Raw genomic sequence first — 23,026 nt, 5'->3', positions numbered from 1 at the left:
TGTAAAAAATGCACTTGGTCACTTTCTCCTGTATGACTACGATATATTTTATTTTAATGTATTTTTTAAATATAAGATTACAATTTTTTATAGTTTGTAATGTTTATATTAATTGAAATAAATAAATTGAATTAAATTTTATTTAATTTCATTTCACTTCATTGAATTAAATTGAATTTCAGCACACGGAACGGAACTTCTACAACGAGAGTTCGCAGCTGAGGAGGAGTGAAACGGGCTACTTTGTGCTGAATCTGGACCGGAACAGCCCCCGTACCATTCCCTTAAGAGGCCGCTCCATATCCTACTTGGGCAACGACTGCGATGATGAGCTGTACTGTGGAGTTCCACTATACACGGCCAGAATGGTCCCTTGGAGGTGAGATTTGCAACCATTTGCTTGTTCTTTTTACTTGATTTAAATCCAGAATCATCAATCTCACGTAATATTTTGCTATTAATTTATTTCATCTTATTAACAACATGTCCAAATACTTTTGAGTATGTCCAAATACTTGTACACAAATCTGGGTTCCTACACTTAGGAGTTATTTTTATATAATCCAGATTTGTGAATAAGATAACCCACGCTGAAACATTTTGATTGTCTCCAAATACTTGTACACGAATATGAGTTTCTCAATTTAGGAGTTGTTTTACATTTTTGACATCTCAACATAGATAGATGTTGTGAGTAAAATATTGGTCAAAGTATAAACTGCATAAATTAAATTAAATCCTGCTTCTAGGCGTTTCCCAGTATCTAAAAAAGTCTAGTTAGGTCTTGCATACATCCAAATAAAAGGGTCTTTGCCAAATAAAAAGTTTTCTCAACCCAACAAAGATGGCTCTAGTGAACTCACATGTACAGTGTCGTGAGATTAATGATATTCTTCTTCTCCGTCTTATTCCTCATTGCTGAGGGTTGTGACCCTTGCAGAAGCAATAACTCTTCTCCAGTTATCCCTTGACTGCGCTGCACGTAGCGCTCCAACCACTGAGGTGCCTGCTGCTGCCTTAATTTGATCGGTCAATGATATGTATAGGAGATAAAAAGATTTGAGTAGTGTGGTTGTCAATCATGGGTAGAATGGTGAAAGTTGCACGTTTGTAAAGTGATCACTAAACCAACCTTTGACTGCATATTCTAGTCATTGGCTGGTTAAGTGACTAACCAGACTACTATATTTTCCATCATCTATGTTGGGATGTCGAAAAAAATGTTAAAATAACTCCTAAATGGAGAAAACCCTGATGTATGAACAAGTAAAGGGTGATTTTTTTAAGATCTATCGGTTTTATTAAAAAAAAACACATTGAATTCAGAAAAATGCATGAAATCTTTACTTGAATCAATAGTACGGTCTATATAATTTAATGTTTGAAAATTATTTCATTCAAATGTTGACCGCAGCTGCGCCTCAAATGGACCATCCGCTTAGTCCAATTTTGGCATACACTTTCCAACATTTCGGCCGGTATCTCACGAATAATTGCTTCAATGTTGTCTTCCAATGCGTCGGTCGAAGCGGGCTTGTTAGTATAGACATGAGTCTTAACATAGCCCCACAAACAAACATTGTTTATTTGGACAAACTTAAGATGTTGTGAATAAATTAAAAACTTGATAGTTATGATTACTTTGGATAATTTATTTGGTGTCATTTGTAAAAGCAGTTTGATCCTGAGTGTCAACTGGGAGAGTTACCCAACCCTAGCTATTGTAAAACTGGTCTGAAATTTTTGCTTTGGTGTTTTCAGTCGTAGAAGTAGTTGGATTCCGGCAGAAGCTCCCGTTATTCCTTCTCCAACCACATTCAGCGTAAAGGAACGCTCTTGTACCACAACTCCTCCTGTCTGTACACTAAGTCTACTTATCAAAGGTAATAATAAATATCAAATATTATCTTTATTTATATAGTTGAACTCTTCATTTTGATGATACCAAAACCATATTTAGCACACAGTTTGTCTTTGCAAATATTCCTCGCTTTTTTCACATTTAGAATCTCCTCATACATACCTGCAAAATGTGGGTACCACTCAGAATGCTACGCATTCCATAGACTGATGCTTAGAAATGTGAATGTGCTCCAAAGAGGTAGAGTATGAAGACAGTTGCTAACTGAAATCAAGGTCCAGAAAGTGTCTTATCTGGGGTATGTGCTAAGAGGAGAGAAGTATGAGCTATTCTACCTTATAGAGGATTGACGAGGTTTAGGCAGAAGGCAGATCTCCTGACTCCGGAATATATGAGTTTTTTTTCAGATAGAAGTTGCATTTATTATTTATCTTGTTTATTATGTACAAGGTTTAAACATCAATCGGTGGATTTTTGTTTCTTCTAGTTAAGAACATATTTTATTTTAATCTGTGTTGGTAACATGAAAGATAAACTAGTGTGGGCCAATCAGGAACTGGTCAGCATTTGCTCATTGCTTGGAGGAAACCATGTAAAACTCCTCAGGAGAAGCCAGACTGTTGACTGTTGTCAACAAGCCTTCTGTTCCACTAGAAGAGGGTTTGGTATATTGTGTCCTAGCTTGGTTTATGGTACCAATGTCCTTCACTATTTTCATCAATAGATAAAAAGAATATATGAGATTTTCATATTCTTCTTTATCTTTGATGAGATGTCAAAACATAATAAGAATATATGAGATTAAACAAGGATCAGAACCGCCAAGGCACTGTTCCCTCCCAATTCCCATCATTTGAATTTCTCAATTCATATTTTTCATTTTCTTTTATGTACATTGTAATTCTCGTATATTACATAAAAAAGGCATTCTACATTATGAGTGTGAACACAAAAATCTTATCAATAAAAAGAGTGTTCATTCTTTTTTCATAATTAAAATGTAACTTTCTTTTAAAATCACTATAAATATTTTAAAACAAAGTTACATTTTAATTATAAAATGGAAAATCACAAAGTTAGCGCTTCAAATATAAATTACATTGTTTTTTGTTTCCGTAGGTCCAATAAGGATGACGTTGACATTTGCCCCTCGTGATGGAGTTTCTGTAAGTCACTGGAGCCTTCCCACTGTGCCCAAGCCCTCGGGAGTGTGGAAAGGAAGACCTGCCTACTTTGTGCATATCGTCAGGGGAGATGCCACGCAGGACTATTCCCTCTTCATCAAATTTATTGTGAGCTTTACATCCGAATTAAACCATAAAACTCCTAGCAAATTCTTCTTCTAACCCATATCCACACCTAATGGTGGATAGAGCACTGCATTGTATAGAAGCAGTATTATCTTGATTATTACTCTCATGAAGGCAGGGTGATCACTCATGCGCTTCAGGGACCAGTCCAGGGTAATATTAAATAAATATTAGAGTGTGATATCAATAATATTTATTCTCCCCCTGGGAATCGAACCCGGGATTCACAGCACGGTAACTAAATACGCTAAACATTACACCTCGGAGGTGGACAATTGTAAATTACGGTCACTCTATCTTTCATATGCTTGAAATCAATATAAATGCCATCAGTGGAAAGCTTAATGTTGCTGAATGGTATTTCCTATGACAATCAGTAGAAATTTGGATAAAACTCTCCTTATCATTCATCACTCACTTTGTGGAATACCATTTAAAAAACTTTTACTTATTTCACGACTACTGTTTTCTGAATAACCATTCCATCAACGGGTCAAATGTAAACTAACGTGAAATTTCTACGGTCTCCTATTTATAGAAAACTATAATTATTATTCTTTGAAAGAGAGAGAAAGAAGATACAGGAATTACTGTATGGATGGTGGAATGATTATTCCAAAACCGGTAATCATAAAGTAAAGTTTTTAAGTGGCATTACACAAATTAAATAATTAATGATAAGTATTATATAATGAGAGTGTTATATTACCATACCACAAAGTTAACAATACTTTTAATAAACAAAAAGAAATTTAGATAAACTCTATTTTTTTCTTTACAACATTTTGAGTGTGTCCAAATACTTGTTCACAAAATCTGGATTATCTCCAATTACAGGAGTTATTTTTATATTATTTTTTGACATCTCATCAAAGATGAAGAAGAATATGGAAGTTTGGGCATTTACGGGGCTTACGACCGTCATAGGCTGGTTTAAGTGATCACTTTACACACGTGTAACATTCACCAATTCTACCCATTATTGACAACCACACTACTCAAATTCTTGGAAGTTCTATATATATGAACCAATTTAGAAACTTTGTTCTTGAATCACTAGAACTTCACTAGAGACATCTATTGGTGAGATGTAAAGAAGCTTTTTTATTAAGCAGAAACTCTTATATTAGTATGTGAGATCCGAATCCTGGTTCATTACCAACAATTTATCATTTTTTACTCTACCAACACTGGATTATTCACCTACCGGATGACAGATCGATATTATTGTCTCAACTTGAGATAAAACATCAATGGTTATTATTTATGAAGGAAGATAGAAGTCTGAGCACTCCAGGATTTATAACCAGGCTTACATTGTCAAAATATAATTTTTATTTTTCTTTATTTAATTCAGGTAACGAACGTAACAGCTCCGATGGTAGATGTCGGCCTCGCCGGAAATCATATACACCACAACGATATGAGAACGCCGGAATTCCAGAGTTTCCTATCCAGCTTCAGGGAATGGACACAGATGACTGGATGGATTAGTACTTATTCCGCTTACGTTTTCTGATAACATCATTCATATTGTTTAATCATAGTGCACTTTGCCCATACTTTGAATAAAATTTGAATATTAAAATAAGCTAATGTTCGTTGGACCTACTTACATAATATTTTGAAAATATTGTGCCGTGTATTTAAAAGTATTGTAGGACTACTTAGATTTCAAATGCGACTTCAGATGGACTCCTATTATCTAGACTAATCGGGGATAATGTAGTCTGAATAGTAAAACATTTGTACACCCCTCTATAACGTTGAGATAAGTACTGCGTTGTCGTAGAGAATAATACATAGGGTAAATGTTTCTAAATGTTACAGTGAAACCTATTAGATTGAACACCACTAGTGCATTGAAAAAAACGTTCAATGTAAGGAGGTGTTCAATTTAACAGGTAAATAAAAAAATTAACTGAGTGCAGTCGAAATGCGATCTCTCAGAAGAATGTGTAACAAAACGATGTATGATAGATGTGCGAATAGTGAAATAAGGAAGGAATGCAAAGCTGAGATAAGCATTATCGATAAAATTAAGAAAGGTGTGTTGAGATGGTTTGGACATGTAGAACGAATGAGTGAGGAAAGAACGGTAAAACAAATTTATGAGGCGAATGTTAGCGGGAAAAGAAGCAGAGGAAGACCGAGAAAAACATGGCACGATCAGGTATGCCAAATACTTGAAAGTGGTCAGGTTAGGAGTCGTAACAATCGGCGGGTATGTATGAGGAGATGCATGAACGTGGAAGAGGCAAAGAATGTTTGCAAGGACAGAGTGGTGTGGCGCTCTATTCTCTCTGCCTACCCCTGCGGGGAAGCGGCGTGATGGTTAGTTAGTTAGTTAGTTAAAAAATTATAGAAAAAAAAATTACGCCAATACAAGTAAATTTTTTATTAAATTTAAATAAAAATATTTATTGTTTCTTTGAGAAAAAATTTTCAATTGTCATTTGTTTTACGTTTTCCACTTGGTACTTGCACAACTGATGGCGGACAGAGTTTAAAGTCTGTGAAAGACCTTTGACCTCATGTGTATTGGCAAAATCTGAGAGGCACTTTAAGCTGGCAATTGCATTTTGAATTGTGGACTTGGGAATTGGAATTTCTTGAACAATTGGTTTGATTTCTTCCTCTGATGATTCAAGAGATACAAAAAGAAGATCTTCAAAAAGCTGAAAGAATAAAAAAAAGTAAAGGGGGACAAAGAATTTACCAATATTTAGCTTATCTAAAATTATTTAATGTTCATTCTAACAGTGTGTAACTAAATGATAAATATTATTTTTAATGTTCAATGTTCAAAGTAGAAAGGTGTTCATTCAGAAAAGGTGAATTAGTGAGAAAATACATGTGTGTGTGTTCAATGTATATAATATAGAAAGGTGTTCATTCAGAGAAGGTGTTCAATCTAACAGGTTTCACTGTACAGTGGTACCTCGACATACGAGTTTAATTCGTTCCGCAACCTTGCTCGTATCTTGAATTACTCATATCTCAAAGCAAATTTCCCCATACAAAACAATTGAACTACCATTAATCCGTTTCAACCTCCAAAATGTCACCCCCCGTTATTTTTGTTACGTGGTTTTGAATAATAAAAACGTATTTATAAATATCAAATATTTATTGCACAAAAACAAAAAAGAGAATGTAAAGAAATAAATTAGATATCCTCACTGGTCTTTGCCTTTTTCGCTACATTTTTCTCGCTTTCACCTGTAGGCCGTTTAGAAAAAAACATGTCCAAGGAGGTTTGTTTCTTCCTCCCTCTCAGAATGTTCCGGAAATGAGTTAGGCAAGTGTCATTAAAAAGGTCATCATTAAAAGATCGTGATGGCGCGACTGCGTGTTACTACCGAACCGAACTCGTATCTCGAATTTCGCTCGTAACTAAAAGCAAAAAATCACTTGCTCGTCGGCTTGTATCTCGAAAAACTCGTATGTTGGGGCACTCGTATGTCGAGGTACCACTGTATTTTAATTTAATAATGACTCGTTTCAATCATTCCCTATGGTTAAAGTAAACTCAAAATGCTCCCTCCGATAACGCGGTACGTATTTCAATGTTATAGGGCTGTTTGCTGTAATTAAGAGGATGCTAAAAATACATTTCACCAACTCTTTAATAGCGGTTTGCACGCAATTTGTGACAAAATTCCGAATCCTTACTTCTCTGATTGAAGTGTCAACATCCTAATGATATTAGGCTTAAAATGAAGCTAATTCTTTATACTGGTGACATCTATGGAAATAATCTCGAAGTATCATTTTGGACTTGATAAATTGGACTATGTTGATCTTAGCGGACACTGATAGCATACAAAATGTATCTGTGTCTCGCTCGCGTCGCATTTTTTAATAACTTGTGATTGAGAGTGAAAGAGACACACTGTAAAAATGTATTTATTTGTAGCAACCACTGAAATTTAAGAACATAAATAACAATATGTATTCTTTTATATGAATCGAAATATTAAAATTACTGGGCATTGTGTAATAGGTTTTAATTTTCAAACTGTGATATACATTCTTGCAGCTTAAAAACAACATTTTTTTACTAGATTTAAGTTCATTTCTTCATATTTAAAATATGGTCTATATTTAAATGATTAGTCTATGGTTCTGTGGTCAAAAAGGACTTGGTATCGTAAAAGGTTGGAAATTTTTCACACAAATATATAAATTTGTATCTTTGTGTTTGAAATCAATACAGTTGTTTATTTTAACGTGTGTTTTTGTACTTTTTTCGTAATAAATAAACTTTTACTGCCTACAAATCTTGTTATTTTTTATTTGTGATGTCATTTGGTATTTCGAATCTATTTTTACAGAGTGTATGTACCCTGTTGATGCATTTCATACTGATAACAAGGGATTGAAGCCTGTGGGAATTTTTACGCACTGGTTTTAACAGAATTGCTATCAACATTCCTATATCACGATATCATCAATTTGCAAATGAAATATTGGTGTTTTGAATTTATGTACATACAAAAATAATTATTAAATTCTTATAATATATACATACTTACTTACTTATAACCTTTATCCTCACCCAATGGTGCATAGGGCACTGCATCGAATTGACGCAGTGTTATCTTGACTGTTACTTTCATGAAGGCAAGGTGATCACTCTTGCCCTTCAGTAACCAGTCCAGGGTCCTGGCCGACAATGATTTTGTAACTGAAAATTTGGTGACTGATTTGGACTAAGTTAATCGTTCTTATTCAAAGTCTATATGGTGACAAGCTTGTATCACGTCAAGTTTTGCTGTTACAGTCATATTATTGTTTGTATGGACCCCATATCGCTCACTCCTTTCAAGAACGTCATAAATCAAAATACTTAATTTTTCAGGAGAACGTTTTTAACATTTAAAAATATAATACAATGTATTAAAAATAAATATCAAGCCACTTACTGAACTTTTAACTGTGCAACAGATCTTTTTAGGTAAAACCTGAAGGTTTTTTCTCCATTTGAAAAATATTTAGTTTATTTAAAAAAATTATTAAACAATACCTTTTCTTCAAAATGCAAAAACAACACTTTCTACCCTGTAGCGGGTAAATATTAACTTAAAAATATGCCTCTTTTGCTGGGATATAGTATATTTTCTGGGCATTCCGAAAATATGCACAACTGAAAATTGACGATTTTTGATTTATGACGTTCTTGAAAGGAGTGAGCGATATGTTGAAACCATAATAGTGGTTGGTATCTAGACATGTTTTAGTCTAAGGTCTAAGGGATTCAAAAAAAGTATTGATAATTATGGAGTAACAGTGGAAATATATTAACTTATAAATATTGAATACAAAGCATTATATGTTTATGTATATATTTATACATAAATAATAAGATAAACTTTCGTCAATATCAGAATTAAAAATATCCATAACTTAAAAATCTGGCATGCTACATTTTTTTTGCTTTTGTTTCTGAATTTAGCTATGCAAAGTGCATAAAAATCGGCTATTTTTATGCCAGTTACAAAACAAAAGTTGTAAATTGTTGGTCTGTGATATTGGCGTGTAAAATCACTAATATTATTTTCACCACGCCCTGGGAATCGAACCCGGGACCTCCAGCGCGGTAGCTAAATACGCTGACCATTACATCACGGAGGCGGAAAAATACTTAATAGATAGAGGATGTTTAATCCGATGTGTTTACTGAGTTATAATAACCCATTTTAAGATAACGCACCCATGTTTTGGTGCATAGTTTGAGCATTTCTGTTACTTTTTTTAGGGTACATCACTTCTTAATAAAACCATTAATATTTCACTGTTTTAAGTACATATCCATTCTGAATCACATATCCATATTATACGGTTTTAGTACATATTCATCCTTGATGATAACAAAGTGCTTGTCGAAACCGGTTGGAAAAAAAGTACCAATAATAAAAGTGGTTTAAAAAAAGCTTTAGTTTTATTTTATATAAGATGTAAAATGTGCCACAGTGATAAGATTTTTTTTAAAAAACATTCAAGAAATTACATAACTTCACTTTTGGTAAATCAAACTAGATTTGAAATGGCAAGTACACAAAAACAATATGATGAACGCTTCATATTGATACCAACAATTTTTTTTAAACAGGAAAATATTATTTTTATTAACATGTACAATTAAGCATGTATTCATTTTAAGTCTCCAGAATTTCAATATTTGCAAAATTTATAGTACAAACGAAGCGTGGAAACACTTGTGTTGCCTTCTTTCAAAATCCACCAGATCCAATTTTATGAGATATTAAAATAAATATTCTATCGGAATGCCAATTGTGGGTTTTATTGTTTAAAATATTTATAAACTTGAAACTGCTAAACATTACTTAAAAACAGTATAGTATTTCAAATTCCGCTATATTCATGGAACTTGCCTTCTGACTCATATCGGCCAATCAGAGAGCGGGGATAGGTCAAAAATTAAGATGACGTCATTATCGGTTTGTATCTTATGTTTTTTTTTTAAATTTCCTAAAAAAATGGGAAAATTCTCTATTTCATAATGTTTTATCTAAACATGGACAAATCTTTTAACATAAATGTCACCCGAGGAATTTTGCATTTTTTGTAAAATCGACTTACATGGATCTGGCGGATTTTGAAAGTAAAAACTGCTGACAGTGGAAAGTATGTAACTAGAGACATTGATCTGCCTGATGACTCTGCACAAAAGTACAATGCACCTAAATAATGCTTGCACCACACATCACATGACATATTGCCTTCTCAAGAGCTGAGTAAGGCATACAGGAATGAGCATTATAAAATATGCAGCTGCCACATTATCTTATTTCATGCCACTACGCACGGCATATTGGGTACCTCTCTGGTTCATCATTTATTTTTTCACATTGATATTAAGTGTGTTATTTAGTGTTTCGACAGCTACTGTATGGTAAGACATTTCCTTTTTCTGTTTGGTGTAGGCCTTGTGGCCTGTTTTTAAGAGGAATTTGCCTCCCTCCATGTTGATTTTCAGCTTTCAATCCATCTCTTTGATGGTAAAACGATAAAATTATAAATAAAACGCTTATTTTTTACCACTTCAGTATTATATTTTAACAATTAGTTTTAGAAGCTACAGATGCTTCCATCTACGGGTGTTACTGCTAACGGTACCGGAACACTTTTCATTGGGAAGACGGAAACGCGCAAATGAAGATAATCTTTTATTTATTAAAAAATCACACAGTTATAAGAACATAGAGTCACAAATATATCGAAAATTACAAAACACAAGGGGCGAGAAGAACAAAGCGACACCAATATAAAAACAGAGCAAGCGCGGCGTATACACGTTTCGAATCTTATTCAATCTGAGCACACAAATATTTGTCCGCCACCCCTTAAATACTATTTTAAAGGTATGGGGTGGGGACAGTATTTGTAACATTTAAAACTTACTGAACTGCGTCTCTTTGTTCTTCTCGCGTACATTTATTAATACTATTTTTAATTCATAATTATTCTGTAAAATACACAAATTTTGGCCGAAACAACGGGTTTGAATATAAAGTTTTAGCATATGTAGCTTCCGAAATGAGTTGTTAAAATATAATACTGAAGTGGTAAAAAAACAATTGTTTTATTAATAATCATATATTAATAATTGTATTCGGTATACACTCTTTTATTTATGTTAAATATTATTTGAAACAAATTGTCCAGTGCAAAAAAATTAAAATAATAATAATGGCTACTACCATATTTCATTCTTTTTTTTGTTTATGTGTTTTGTTTAATTTTGGGGTGAATTCCTATATTTGATAAATATTCAAATTGATTTTTACTTTAATATTTGTCTTTAAAATTAAATAAAACGTTCAGTTACCTGCAGAAAGAGAAAGGTAGAGAGAGGAAGACAACCAATTTTCTCGTAATTTATTTATTTATTAAACTAAAGTAACTAACATACCATCACGCTACTTTCCGCAGGGGTAAGCAGAGAGAATAGAATCTTTCTTTGCACAAAATCTTCTCATACATACGTGCCGATTATTCCGACTTCTGACCTGACCACTTTCAAGTATTTGGCATACCTGATCGTGCCATGTTTTTCTCGGTCTTCCTCTGCTTCTTTTCCCACTAACATTCGCCTCATAAATTTGTTTTACTGTTCTTTCCTCACTCATTCGTTCCACATGTCCAAACCATCTAAACACAACTTTCTTAATTTTATCGATAATGCTTATCTCAGCTTTGCATTCCTTCCTTATTTCACTATTCGCACATCTATCATACATCGTTTTATCGCACATTCTTCTGAGAGATCGCATTTCGACTGCATTCAGTCTACTTTCATCCTTCTTTTGCCAACTCCATGTTTCACTTCCATACATTAGAGTTGGAACCAGGACTCCGTTGTGCAAATGTGTTTAAATACTTGATCATCTCAAGTTTTTCTCGGACTCCCTCTGCTTCTATTACCAACCACTTTCGCCATATAAATTTGTTTAACTATCCTTTCTTCACTCATTTGATTCACACGCCCAAACCATCTCCATACATTTTTCTTAATTTTAATATCTCAGCCTTGTATTCTTTACTTATAACACCATTTGAAAATCTATCATGGGCTGTCTGAGAGGGCTCATTTTGACTGCATTCAGTCTAGTTTCATCCTACGTTTACCGACTCCATGCTTCACTAACATACATTAGGGTTAGAACTAGGACTCCATTATTTATTTATTGAACAAAAGAAAATATTAAATCCGTTTTATTATTGTTTTAAATCATTAATATTTTTGGCAACATAAAAAAACTATCTTGTATTACCTTTTTATCAGTATTTTTCAACAAACACGTTACAGATATAAACCACTTATCAATTTTATAAACATCAGCAAAGATAATCATATGCTTCATCTATTTTTACGTTTCTTTACATAATATTAAATATGATTATCACAATTAAGTACGTATTAAGTTTCAATCACACTTATTACTTGCCTGTATTCCATTAATCCTTCTATTAAATTGATAAGTTTAAATGGACACCAGATTTTATTAAATGTGAAATGTTTTAAATAGTGTTGTTTATTTGAGTAAGTATCTACATGTCTTCTTCTTCTTCTTGGTGTGAGTCTTGTGGCCCGTTTTTAAGATGGATTAGCCTCCTGCGATGTTGATTCCCAGCTGTTAATACATCTCTTTAGTCGTCTACCTTGGGATTAGCCATCCAGTGCAATGTAGGGGAGTCTGGATGGTTCCATTATCCTCACATCATACTTTATATCCTCATACCATTGTCTTCTTCATTGTTTTCCCCACCTAATGACGTTTTGGATCTCCCGTATTTCCCTTATCCTGGTGTTCCTTATTCTATCTCGTAGACTCTTGCCAGATATGCTCCTTAGAGTCTTCATTTCTGACACTCTTGGCACATATTTGACTCTTGACAGTTCGATTGATTCTCGACTGCAAAAACTGGCATCGGGTAACAATTTATACAATTTTGAATACACACATCGCTCACTCCTTTCAAGAACGTCATAAATCAAAATTTGTAAATTTTCAATTGTGTATGTTTTCGGAATGCCCAGAAAATTTACTATATTCCAGCAAAAGATGCATATTTTTAGATTAATATTTAACCGCTACAGGGCAGAAAGTGTTGTTTTTGCATTTCGAAGAAAAGGTATTGTTTAATTATTTTTTTTAATAAACTAAATATTTTTCAAAAAGAGAAAAAACCTTTAGATTTTACCTAAAAAGATCTGTTGTACAGTAAAAAAGTTCAGTACGTGGCTTGATATTTATTTTTAATACATTGCATTATATTTTTAAACTTTAAAAACGTTCTCCTGAAAAATCAAGTTTTTTGATTTATAACGTTCTTGAAAGGAGTGAGCGACATATAGAAATGAGTCCATTCTGATTTGCCCCTTAAAATTCAATTCCAGAATTCATTTAGAAATTTCTACATAAGTTATTTTAAATATTAAAATTATTTATTGGGGTGGTCTGGGTGTTTGTGATGTATTTTTCACATTTACCTTCCCTATCCTTACTATCCTACCTGCAGACAAGCATCTAAAATAGAAATTTTGCGGATTATTCCTTTTTAAAAAATGTATATCTTCATGTATGTTGTTGAAATATAATATATCTGTGAAAGACCAAAAGAATGATTCAATATTATATGTAGGATATTGACCGCAGACCTCGATTACAATCACTTTGTGCAAATTTAGTTGATCAATATTGATTTACAACTTTACCATTCTTCACACTAATGTAATGTTTTTTTGTTGTTGTGTAAATTAATGATAAAAAAAAACCCTTATCCGCACCCAATGGTGCATAGGGCACTGCATCATATAAACGCAGTGTTATCTTGATCGTTTACACATGAAGAAAAGGTGATCAGCCCTCCGCTTCAGGTACCAGTCCAGGGTAATATTGAATAAATATTACAGTGAAAAAAATCACTTGTATTTACTTTACCCCCCTTGGGAATCGAACCCGGGACCTCTAGAACGGTAGCATTAATTATAAGTTCATATTTTCTTCTCTGTCTTACTCCTCATTACTGAGAGTTGTAACCCTTGTGGAAGCATTAAAGAATTTCACAATTTGAAAGATAGCTTAGAACATATATGAAAAATGGAAAGCTTAATAACAAATTAATGTTTTTCACAACATTTTGAGTGTGTCCAAATACTTGTTCACAAAATCTGGATTATCTCCAATTACAGGAGTTATTTTCATATTATTTTTTGACATCTCATCAAAGATGAAGAAGAATATGGAAGTCTGGGCATTTACGGGGCTTACGACCGTCATAGGCTGGTTTGAGTGATCACTTTACACACGTGTAACATTCACCAATTCTACCCATTATTGACAACCACGCTACTCAAATTCTTGGAAGTTCTATATATATGAACCAATTTAGAAACCTTGTTCATGAATCTCTAGAACTTCACTAGAGACATCTATTGGTGAGATGTAAAGAAGCTTTTTACTAAGCAGAAACTCTTATATTAGTATGTGAGATCCAAACCTGGATTATAATCACACACATGAGAAAAGCCAGATTATAAGAGCCAGATTATAAGAGCCAGAGAAAAGCCAAATTATAAGCTTAATAATAAAAATGAAAATGGTATTTTCTGGCTTTTCTCATGTGTGTGATTATAATCCAGGTTTGGATCTCACATACTAATATAAGAGTTTCTGCTTAGTAAAAAGCTTCTTTACATCTCACCAATAGATGTCTCTAGTGAAGTTCTAGAGATTCATGAACAAGGTTTCTAAATTGGTTCATATATATAGAACTTCCAAGAATTTGAGTAGCGTGGTTGTCAATAATGGGTAGAATTGGTGAATGTTACACGTGTGTAAAGTGATCACTCAAACCAGCCTATGACGGTCGTAAGCCCCGTAAATGCCCAGACTTCCATATTCTTCTTCATCTTTGATGAGATGTCAAAAAATAATATAATGTTTTTTCTTTCAGAAATTTAACAGAAATAAATTTGTGATGTGTGCATTCAAGAATTTCACAATTTGAAAGATAGCTTTGAACATATATGAAAAATGGAGAGCTCAATCAATTCAAAATACAACACCAGGTCAATAGGTGAGGAGACACCGACTTCGGAAGGATTGCACTATTCATTTTCATTGGGAGATCCCTTGAATGATGATGAGTCTTCCTCTTACGAAGAGCCGTTGAGTGGAGGCTATCAGTCCGGGAAGTATGCCGGGAGGAAGTCAAGCACTCCGAGGTCCTTGAAAAGGGGTTTGATCTCATTATTCCTAGGTCTCATCTGCTTCGCTATCGTATACCTGGCTGAATCACATTTACCGAGTTCTATTTCTGAGCTGAAAGCTGTAAGTATTACTATCTATCATTATGGTGTATCATTTTGAAATTTTTCAATATATATTTTTTATAATGTAAGAACACTTTCCATTCCTCACAATAACACATCATTCTCCAGTAATTCCTTCTCTGTCCAAGCGGCCAGACTATGTAATGAATTGCCTGTCCAATTGTTGAAAAATGCACCCTCTCTAATAACTTTTAAGAAACTTCTGAGGCATTGCTATCTATCATTAAAATCTTAACTGTCCATCAAACCTCCTCCCTTAGTTTTTCCCTCTACCTCCTTCCCTAAACTCCCTTTTTCTTTTGCCTTCCTTATTATCATCAATTTGTAATTTATGTTTTTTTTAATGTTCAAGCACTATCTACCCTCTCATTGCAAAAAGTATTGTATCAAACGTTTTGACCAATATTACTAGTCTGTTTTTGTTTGGTTGGAAGATATCGGTTTTTAGAATTAAGCCCGCTAATGTACTTATTTCTTTTCTGAACATAAAGTTAAAATAAATAAATAAATTAAATATAGGGATATTTTTTTATCTTTCCCGTACTGATTATCCAAAAATCCACGTAATTTGAAGCGGGCTACCAAAAGACCCCAGTTCATATTTGTATGGAAATCGTAGTACGCAGCTCGTAACTCGAGTCACAGATTCCACATCCTCTCCAGCGTGTCGTCAAGCGCTGACTGGCGGCGGCCATCCGATAAATGACAGGCCGGAAATCGGATCAAACGAAAGTGGAGTAGTTTAATTCTCCTTGTGATAATACCACATTTAATTAGAGTGAAAAAAATAACATGTCGCTAGCAGACAAAAAAGTAATGTCCTGATTCATAACTACGTACATCTTGTGACACTGAATTATTGCGCTTTTTACCAATATATTTCAAAACAATATTTTGAAACATTTAACAATTTGAAATTATGAGATTAAAAAAAAGGAAAATATTCTTTAATATTATTTTTAAGATTACAAAAAATATGGAGTACGTAGCTCTTGTAATACTTATGTTATGAAATTAAATGTGTCAGGTTGTGGTCCCGTGGTTAGTGTCGCGGACTCTTGAGTCAGAGTTTCTAGGTTCAAACCCACTCTACTACAATTTGATACCTATAGTTTTTGAAGTATTTTAGTAAATAATTAAAACACAAATATTTCTTTAAAAAAAAAAATTACAAAAACATATATGAGGGATTTAAATTCCCCTGTTAGAGCTAGCTAGGTTATAAATTTAATATAAATGAAAAACTTTTATTAACATACTTTCTCGATGAGTGCTTTTTTATTTATTATTATTAGGGCACTCGGTTATTCAGCGGAGATAGATCAGCAGAATCTCTCAGGAAACTGACCAACTTTGGGCCGAGAGTAGTTGGCTCCATAGAAAATGAGTTGACCGCCCCAAATATAATAACTGAAGAACTACAAATGGCTCGCGAAAATGCACACGAATCACAAACCCTGTTGTTTGAGGTAATAAATCAATTATTTAACTTAAAAATCATAAAAACTGGAAAATATTGTTATTGTGTTGCGATAATGCATTGACAGGCGCTGTGGCGTAGTTGGGTAGACGCTTGACTGTGAAACTGGCGTCTTGGGTTCGATTCCCGCCAAGTGCAAAATAAATTCAAGAAAGATTTATTTTTAATTATTCTGGGTGATTATGATGTATTCTTCACGTTTATCTTGCCTAGTCTTACTATCCTACCTGCAGACAAGCCTCTAATAGAGGCTATGCGGGTTATTCCTTTTTGATAAAAAAAGTAATTAAAAAACTTCATTTTATTCACAACATTTCTCGGTGTGTCCAAATCTTTGATCACAAATCTGGGTTTCTCCACTCAGGAGTTATTTTTGACATCTCAACATAGATGAAGAATAATATAGATAAAAGCTTTCTCAAACCAATTAAATTTTTAATGTGTACCTACATAATTTTGATCCATGCCTATCTTTCAAGTAAAATACATATGTTTTTTATTCCCTTCTTTAAACAGTCAACACACACCCCTGGCTGTATTGATAATTCAAACCATTTGTCACTGTAAATATTTTGTATATTTTTAGACACAAAAGGGGTCTGGCGCCTACACATTAGGATTCAAGTTAGCATTTGTAAATGTCTATGACAATATCCAGAATGTTGTGGCCATGTTAGAGGGTGCAAGTAAGGATCACAGCATTCTAGTCAACTGCCACTATGACTCCGTTCCAACAAGTCCTGGTAATAAATACTGTTTTATTAATTTTGATCTTTGAATATGCTTTGGAGGGACAGCTTGTCTTACACTTCCCAGGAGCGGACCGGAGAATGACAGGACTAGTCCTAAAAAAAGATGAAAAAGAAGAAGAATATGCATGAGTCTCTTTCCTGGCTCCATTCCAACTTATCGTCTTTGTAGATTGTTAGGGACAGCTCTTTTCGTCCTCAGGTTTTGGGCCTTTCTATCATATACAACAGCACCTAGGTCATACATTCGAATCATGTTATCTTTCTGTAGCATCCATGAGTTCTTTGATGTTCCTCTAGCTATCTTTCGAAGAAAATCCATGCCGATTGCCTGGTTTACAATATGTTCAGGTTCTTTACATCCTTTATGCCAATACCATCTCAATTGCCTTTCCTCTACCTTACTATTGATGTCAGTTACATCCAGGTTTCCACAAATGTGTGAACTCTTTATTTTACCTCTAAGGGACACTCCAGCTGACAGTGTTATACATCGTCCAGCATTCAGAGCCATTGAGACCAAAAGACAAATAATTCATGGATGGCACAATAATATAACATGATTCGAAGGCATGACCTAGATGATGGTGTATGTATATTATAGAAAGACCTACAACCTGAGGACGAGGAGAGCTGACCTTAACAGTCTACAAAGACAATAAGTTGCGATGAAGTAAGGAAAAAGAAGATTGTCATTTATATATATGGAAAATAGACCCTGCTTAGTGCTAATTTGTTGAGCGCGCCATTTAGTTTTAAACAAAAATTGTCATGAACATTTAGCTAGAAAAAGGATAAAACAAGACTGCCATTTATGAAAAAAACAGAGTCGCAAAATTGTTTAATGTTTAAGGGTTTGAAAATGTATGATGAGATGCCTGAATGTACGAAGAATTAAAAGAGTCTTTAAAGAAAGAATTTTAAAATAAATGTTTTGTATACTGTAAGGAAATATATATATATATATATATATATATATATATATATATATATATATATATATATATATATATATATATATATATATATATATATATATATATATATATATATATATATATATATATATATATATATATATATATATATATATATATATATATATATATATATATATATATATATATATATATATATATATATATATATATATATATATATATATATATATATATATATATATATATATATATATATATATATATATATATATATATATATATATATATATATATATATATATATATATATACATATATATATATATATATATATATATATATATATATGTGTGTGTGTATGTAGATGTAGAGTAAATTAAGTGTATAACATAGTTTATATTATGTAATGTAAGAAAAAATAAAATAAAAATTAGCTGGCAAGGAGCTAAGTGGAGTATTGCTGTATTTTTGTTCATAGTTAAGTTGCTTTCTTTCTCAGGAGCGTTTGATGATGCCATATCGTGTGCCGTAATGTTAGAACTAGTCAGAGTTCTATCTCAGTCTCCCGTTCGTCTCAAACACAATGTCATATTCTTATTCAATGGAGCAGAAGAATCTGGACTACAGGTTAGTGATGAATTACAAATATGAAAAGACTTTTAAACATAATAAGACATTCATTTTGTAAAACTTATCCTTATTATTGGGCTGCTCCATGCTGAAGGTTGACAATCTTCATAACTTTTACTTTATCCGCAGCTACTAAGTTTTTTAGCCAGGATATTGTACGCTTTCCTCCTATACTGCATTTACCTTTCACTTTTCCTTATAATATAATACATATAACTTTGTATACCTTTACCCGAATGAAATAGCCTAAGTACTCCACCTTTGTTTTCTTTATTTCGTCTATAACTTCTCTCTCTTTTCCCAAACATTTAACAATAGCGAATGTTTTTGCCTAGAATTTTCACTCATGAATTGCATGAAATTAAAGTTACTTTATGTTTAAACATAAAGAGTAAATCCACTCACGAGTAGGCATAGGTTATAAAACTCAAAAAGTTGAAGCCTGAGTAGGGTCGTGATAAACGGTGTTGCATGAGCCGTAGTTAGATTTCAGAGTAACTTGGATGTTATGTAACTTGGATGGTAATTTAAAAAAAAATAACAAAATCTTTGTATCAAAATTTTGCGACCCAAAATATTTTGAGCATTCTTTTGTAGTACCACATTAGGAATTGTTCATTATACTTTACATTAGTTCAGGTGAGAGTCTATAGTTAGATTTTGATAGTATAGAGAATCAATGAAAATATAAAGCATTTTACAATTATCCTTGTACAACTGTGGAGGTCCTCACCAAAATGTCACATTTCCATTATAAACGATTTTAATCAGGAATTCTAGCTTGTAAATGTATTACGTTTTGGTGCGATTCAATGATTCAATGTTATCTTAACACAGGATTGGTCACGTTTTGTTGCAATTTTAATAAAGGATTTCGAAAGAATACAGTAAACAGAACAGATTTGCATTTAAAGGACTTCTTTGTGCAATATTTAAAATTTAATGAGGACCTACACAACTAAACAATGAATATGATTGCTGATTTTGATTTTAATTAAGATGCGGTCGCGTTGTCCTGCATGGAGGGGACCATGCTGCTTGGCGACAGTTGCGTGCTTCCAAGATATCTAACCTAACCTACCCTGACCTAACCTAACCTAAAATAATAAACATAATTCATTTATCCAGGGTTCTCATTTGTTTCTTCAACATCGCTGGGCTTCCACAGCGAGGATGTTCATCAACTTGGAAGGAGCTGGTCAAGGAGGCACATCCATCCTTTTTCAGGCTGGTCCGGAAAATCCATGGATTCTCAAAGTTCGTATTCAGTTCAACAACAAATCTGCTTAGTAATCACATAATAAAATATTGTTTAATCACTTCAAGTCCGATGATTATATTATTTAAACTTATTATTTTTTAAAGGAATTGAGCGATTTCATAAGAACTTAAATCCAATACTAATTCTTACTTACTTACTTCAGCTTTCTTTTTGTGTCCAGTATTGAGCAAAGGCCTCCCTCTTGGACTTCCACAGTTCTTTGTTGGACACGTCTCTCTTCCAGTGCTGCCACTTTTTAAATGCCATCTGACCATCCTGTCTGGGGCCTACCCACGCTTCTGCGTCCTGTTCTAGACCTCCAGTCAAACCACTAATCAATTCTTATTCTATTTCTTAGTAAATATATTGACTGCTAATGCATTTGTAATAGTAACAATTCTATACACTGATCTGAGTTGTGAGAGTGAATGAGTCTCTCCCGGTAGTTATTATAGCCCGGTGTTGTTTTTCTAGTACTATGCTGCAAGTGCTCCTCATCCACATGGACATATAATAGGCGAAGAGATATTTCAAAGCGGAATCCTTCCTTCTGACACCGACTTCAGGATTTTTAGAGACTTTGGAAAAATTCCCGGTAAGCTCATAAAAGACTTAATCATGAAAATAATTAGGTGGATATAAAAAGTGACCAATGGAGTAGTTTTAACAGATGAAAAAGAAAAAAAATATATAATTGCAAACAAAAGAAAACGGAGGTGAGATGATTCTACTACTACGACTACCATCACACTGTTACACTGCATAGGTTACCGGAGAGGATGGAACACCATACTCTTCTGTCCTGACTGAGCTTCCGTCACATCATACATCTAATCAAACGTGCCCTCCGATTACGCAGACTTTTAACACCACCAGATTTTAGGTTCTGATTGATCTTGTCCTTTTGTTCTCCTGTTCACATTTACGAAATATAAGTTCTTAGTCATTCTCTCATTATCCATTCGCTCCACATGTCCATACCACCTTAAATAACTTTTTCGATGGTTTCGATTATCCCTGTTAGGACATATTCTGCGATATAACAACCTTATCATTACGATGGAAAAAAAAGAAGGAGAGAGAGGAAGAGAAAAGCCTATAAGTAAGTGTGTGAAATAGCTAAAAGAGATTCAGCCGAATAAACGTCTTAGAAAATCTGGCCTTGAAAAGACAGTGATGGAAACAGCTGCATAAACAATTGTCTAGTTGTTAAATATTTAGTACACAAAAATGTTTTGTAAATGATACTTTACTATGACTGTTTATAATTTTGAAAATGAAATTTTCAATGTGAGAAAAATGTATTATTTTACAGTCAAATATTTTTGTTAAAGGTTTGGACTTTGCATTCTACCGTAATGGATATTTTTACCACACCAAATATGACGATTATCAGTATGTCCAATCGGGAAGTATCCAACACTTGGGAGACAATATTCTCGCATTGCTTCGAGTGCTGGGAAATGCTAAAGAACTGGACGATCCCAAGGTTAGAACTCTATTGAATACATAATATCATTTATAATTATCTCTTTCCATTCAGATGAATTTGTAGCCATAAATATGTATGGCATGCTCTAGTGAAATAATGTATTTGATTATAGTCCAGGATTCGGACCTAACATACTAAAAAAAGAGTTTCTGCTTATTCTTTTCATCTCACAAATAGATGTCTCTAGTGAAGTTCTAGTGATTCAAGAACAATGTTTCAAAATTGGCTCATATATATATAGAGCTTCCAAGAATTTGAGTAATGTGGTTTGTAATAATGGGTAGAATTGGTGAATGTTACACATGTGTAAAGTGATCACCTGTAAATGTCAGCCCTGTAAATAACCAGACTTCCATATTCTTCTTTATCTTTGATGAGATGTCAAAAAATAATACTATTTAATAAGAAAAAAGATAAAATTAAAAATTTCTTTCTCTTTTATTCTTTTTTTACATTTGACAGGAAACGCCAGGGAAAATGGTGTACTTTGATTATCTGGGATGGTTCATGGTTCGATACTCCGACACCGCCGGAATTATCATTAACGCTTCTGTCTGTGTGTTGCACATGCTTGGTGTAGTCGTGTTGATAGGGCGCCTCAAACGATGTGAGTATTGACTATTATTAATAATTAAATAAAATTGTTCATGACATGTGATCAAATACGACATGGTCAAAAGGTATGAGTAAAATATGATAATAATTAGTACCAAACATGAATGATTCAAGTTTTTAGCAATAGATGTCGCCCTACGTACATTTTTAAAAATATTTACTGAAGAAACTTAGAACTGATTGTTTTTTTTTTCATATTAAACCTTTCCCTTCCGGTGCTAAAATAAAACACGAGTCCCGGTTTTGGGTAGTCACACAATAAAAATTAGCAATTTTAAATCCCCTTAATTAATTATAAATGAAGTAAAAAATTATAATAATTTAGATTTATTTGCTGAAAACCATCTGGCAACGCTCACGGAACAAGCATAGATCCACTCTTGTCGGGAGCCCAAAAGCTACTGCCGCGCCCTCTAGCCGCTAGCCAGAAAACATTGAGCTTTGAGCTCCTCACGCTTGCACAGTGCAATTATGCAAGAGTGAGATACGAATATAGAGTCGCGGTTCCCGTACACTCTTCACGCGCTGTTTATACGCAAATTTATTTCTGATATTCACAAAATACCTCCGATGTACCCGATAAATTCTGATTATTATTAATATTATTTTTTAAATCAATGCGTAAATATGTTATGGAGGAATACCTAAAATCTTATTCTTGTATTTATTATACTGATAGAGATTTTATGGTTATAAGAAGCAATATGTATAAGGTACACAACACCGGGAATCGAGGGTTAATAGACGTAGTGCTGAAAATATTATTTTTTTACATGTACGTGGGTACTTACCTAAAATTATTTATGATTAAATCAGATGTA

At 33.3% G+C, this 23,026-nt stretch overlaps 2 protein-coding genes across 2 annotated transcripts in view; both read left to right on the top strand.

Annotated features, from left to right (window-relative positions):
- LOC148307073 (endoplasmic reticulum metallopeptidase 1-like) overlaps nt 1-5,545 on the top strand; it is a 33,673-nt gene extending 28,128 nt beyond the window's left edge. The window contains exons 15-18 of the mRNA XM_088263983.1: nt 183-379; nt 1,762-1,883; nt 2,981-3,153; nt 4,529-5,545. Coding sequence (XP_088120109.1) covers nt 183-379; nt 1,762-1,883; nt 2,981-3,153; nt 4,529-4,690 — 654 coding nt within the window. The 3' untranslated portion in view covers nt 4,691-5,545. The remainder of the gene's footprint in view (nt 1-182; nt 380-1,761; nt 1,884-2,980; nt 3,154-4,528) is intronic.
- Nucleotides 5,546-14,663: 9,118 nt separating this feature from the next.
- The window catches only part of LOC148307072 (endoplasmic reticulum metallopeptidase 1-like), a 36,332-nt gene continuing 27,969 nt past the window's right edge, over nt 14,664-23,026 (top strand). Inside the window, exons 1-8 of the mRNA XM_088263989.1 lie at nt 14,664-15,035; nt 16,333-16,506; nt 17,104-17,260; nt 18,707-18,834; nt 19,966-20,094; nt 20,573-20,693; nt 21,433-21,587; nt 22,053-22,197. Of these exons, the coding sequence (XP_088120115.1) occupies nt 14,739-15,035; nt 16,333-16,506; nt 17,104-17,260; nt 18,707-18,834; nt 19,966-20,094; nt 20,573-20,693; nt 21,433-21,587; nt 22,053-22,197 (1,306 nt within the window). The 5' untranslated portion in view covers nt 14,664-14,738. The remainder of the gene's footprint in view (nt 15,036-16,332; nt 16,507-17,103; nt 17,261-18,706; nt 18,835-19,965; nt 20,095-20,572; nt 20,694-21,432; nt 21,588-22,052; nt 22,198-23,026) is intronic.

Source organism: Brachycentrus maculatus, unplaced genomic scaffold, assembly GCF_059751285.1.
Source record: "Brachycentrus maculatus isolate JH-2025_06_01 unplaced genomic scaffold, ASM5975128v1 h1tg000211l, whole genome shotgun sequence".
Lineage (NCBI taxonomy): Eukaryota > Metazoa > Arthropoda > Insecta > Trichoptera > Brachycentridae > Brachycentrus > Brachycentrus maculatus.
This window is presented reverse-complemented; position numbering and strand designations above follow the sequence as displayed.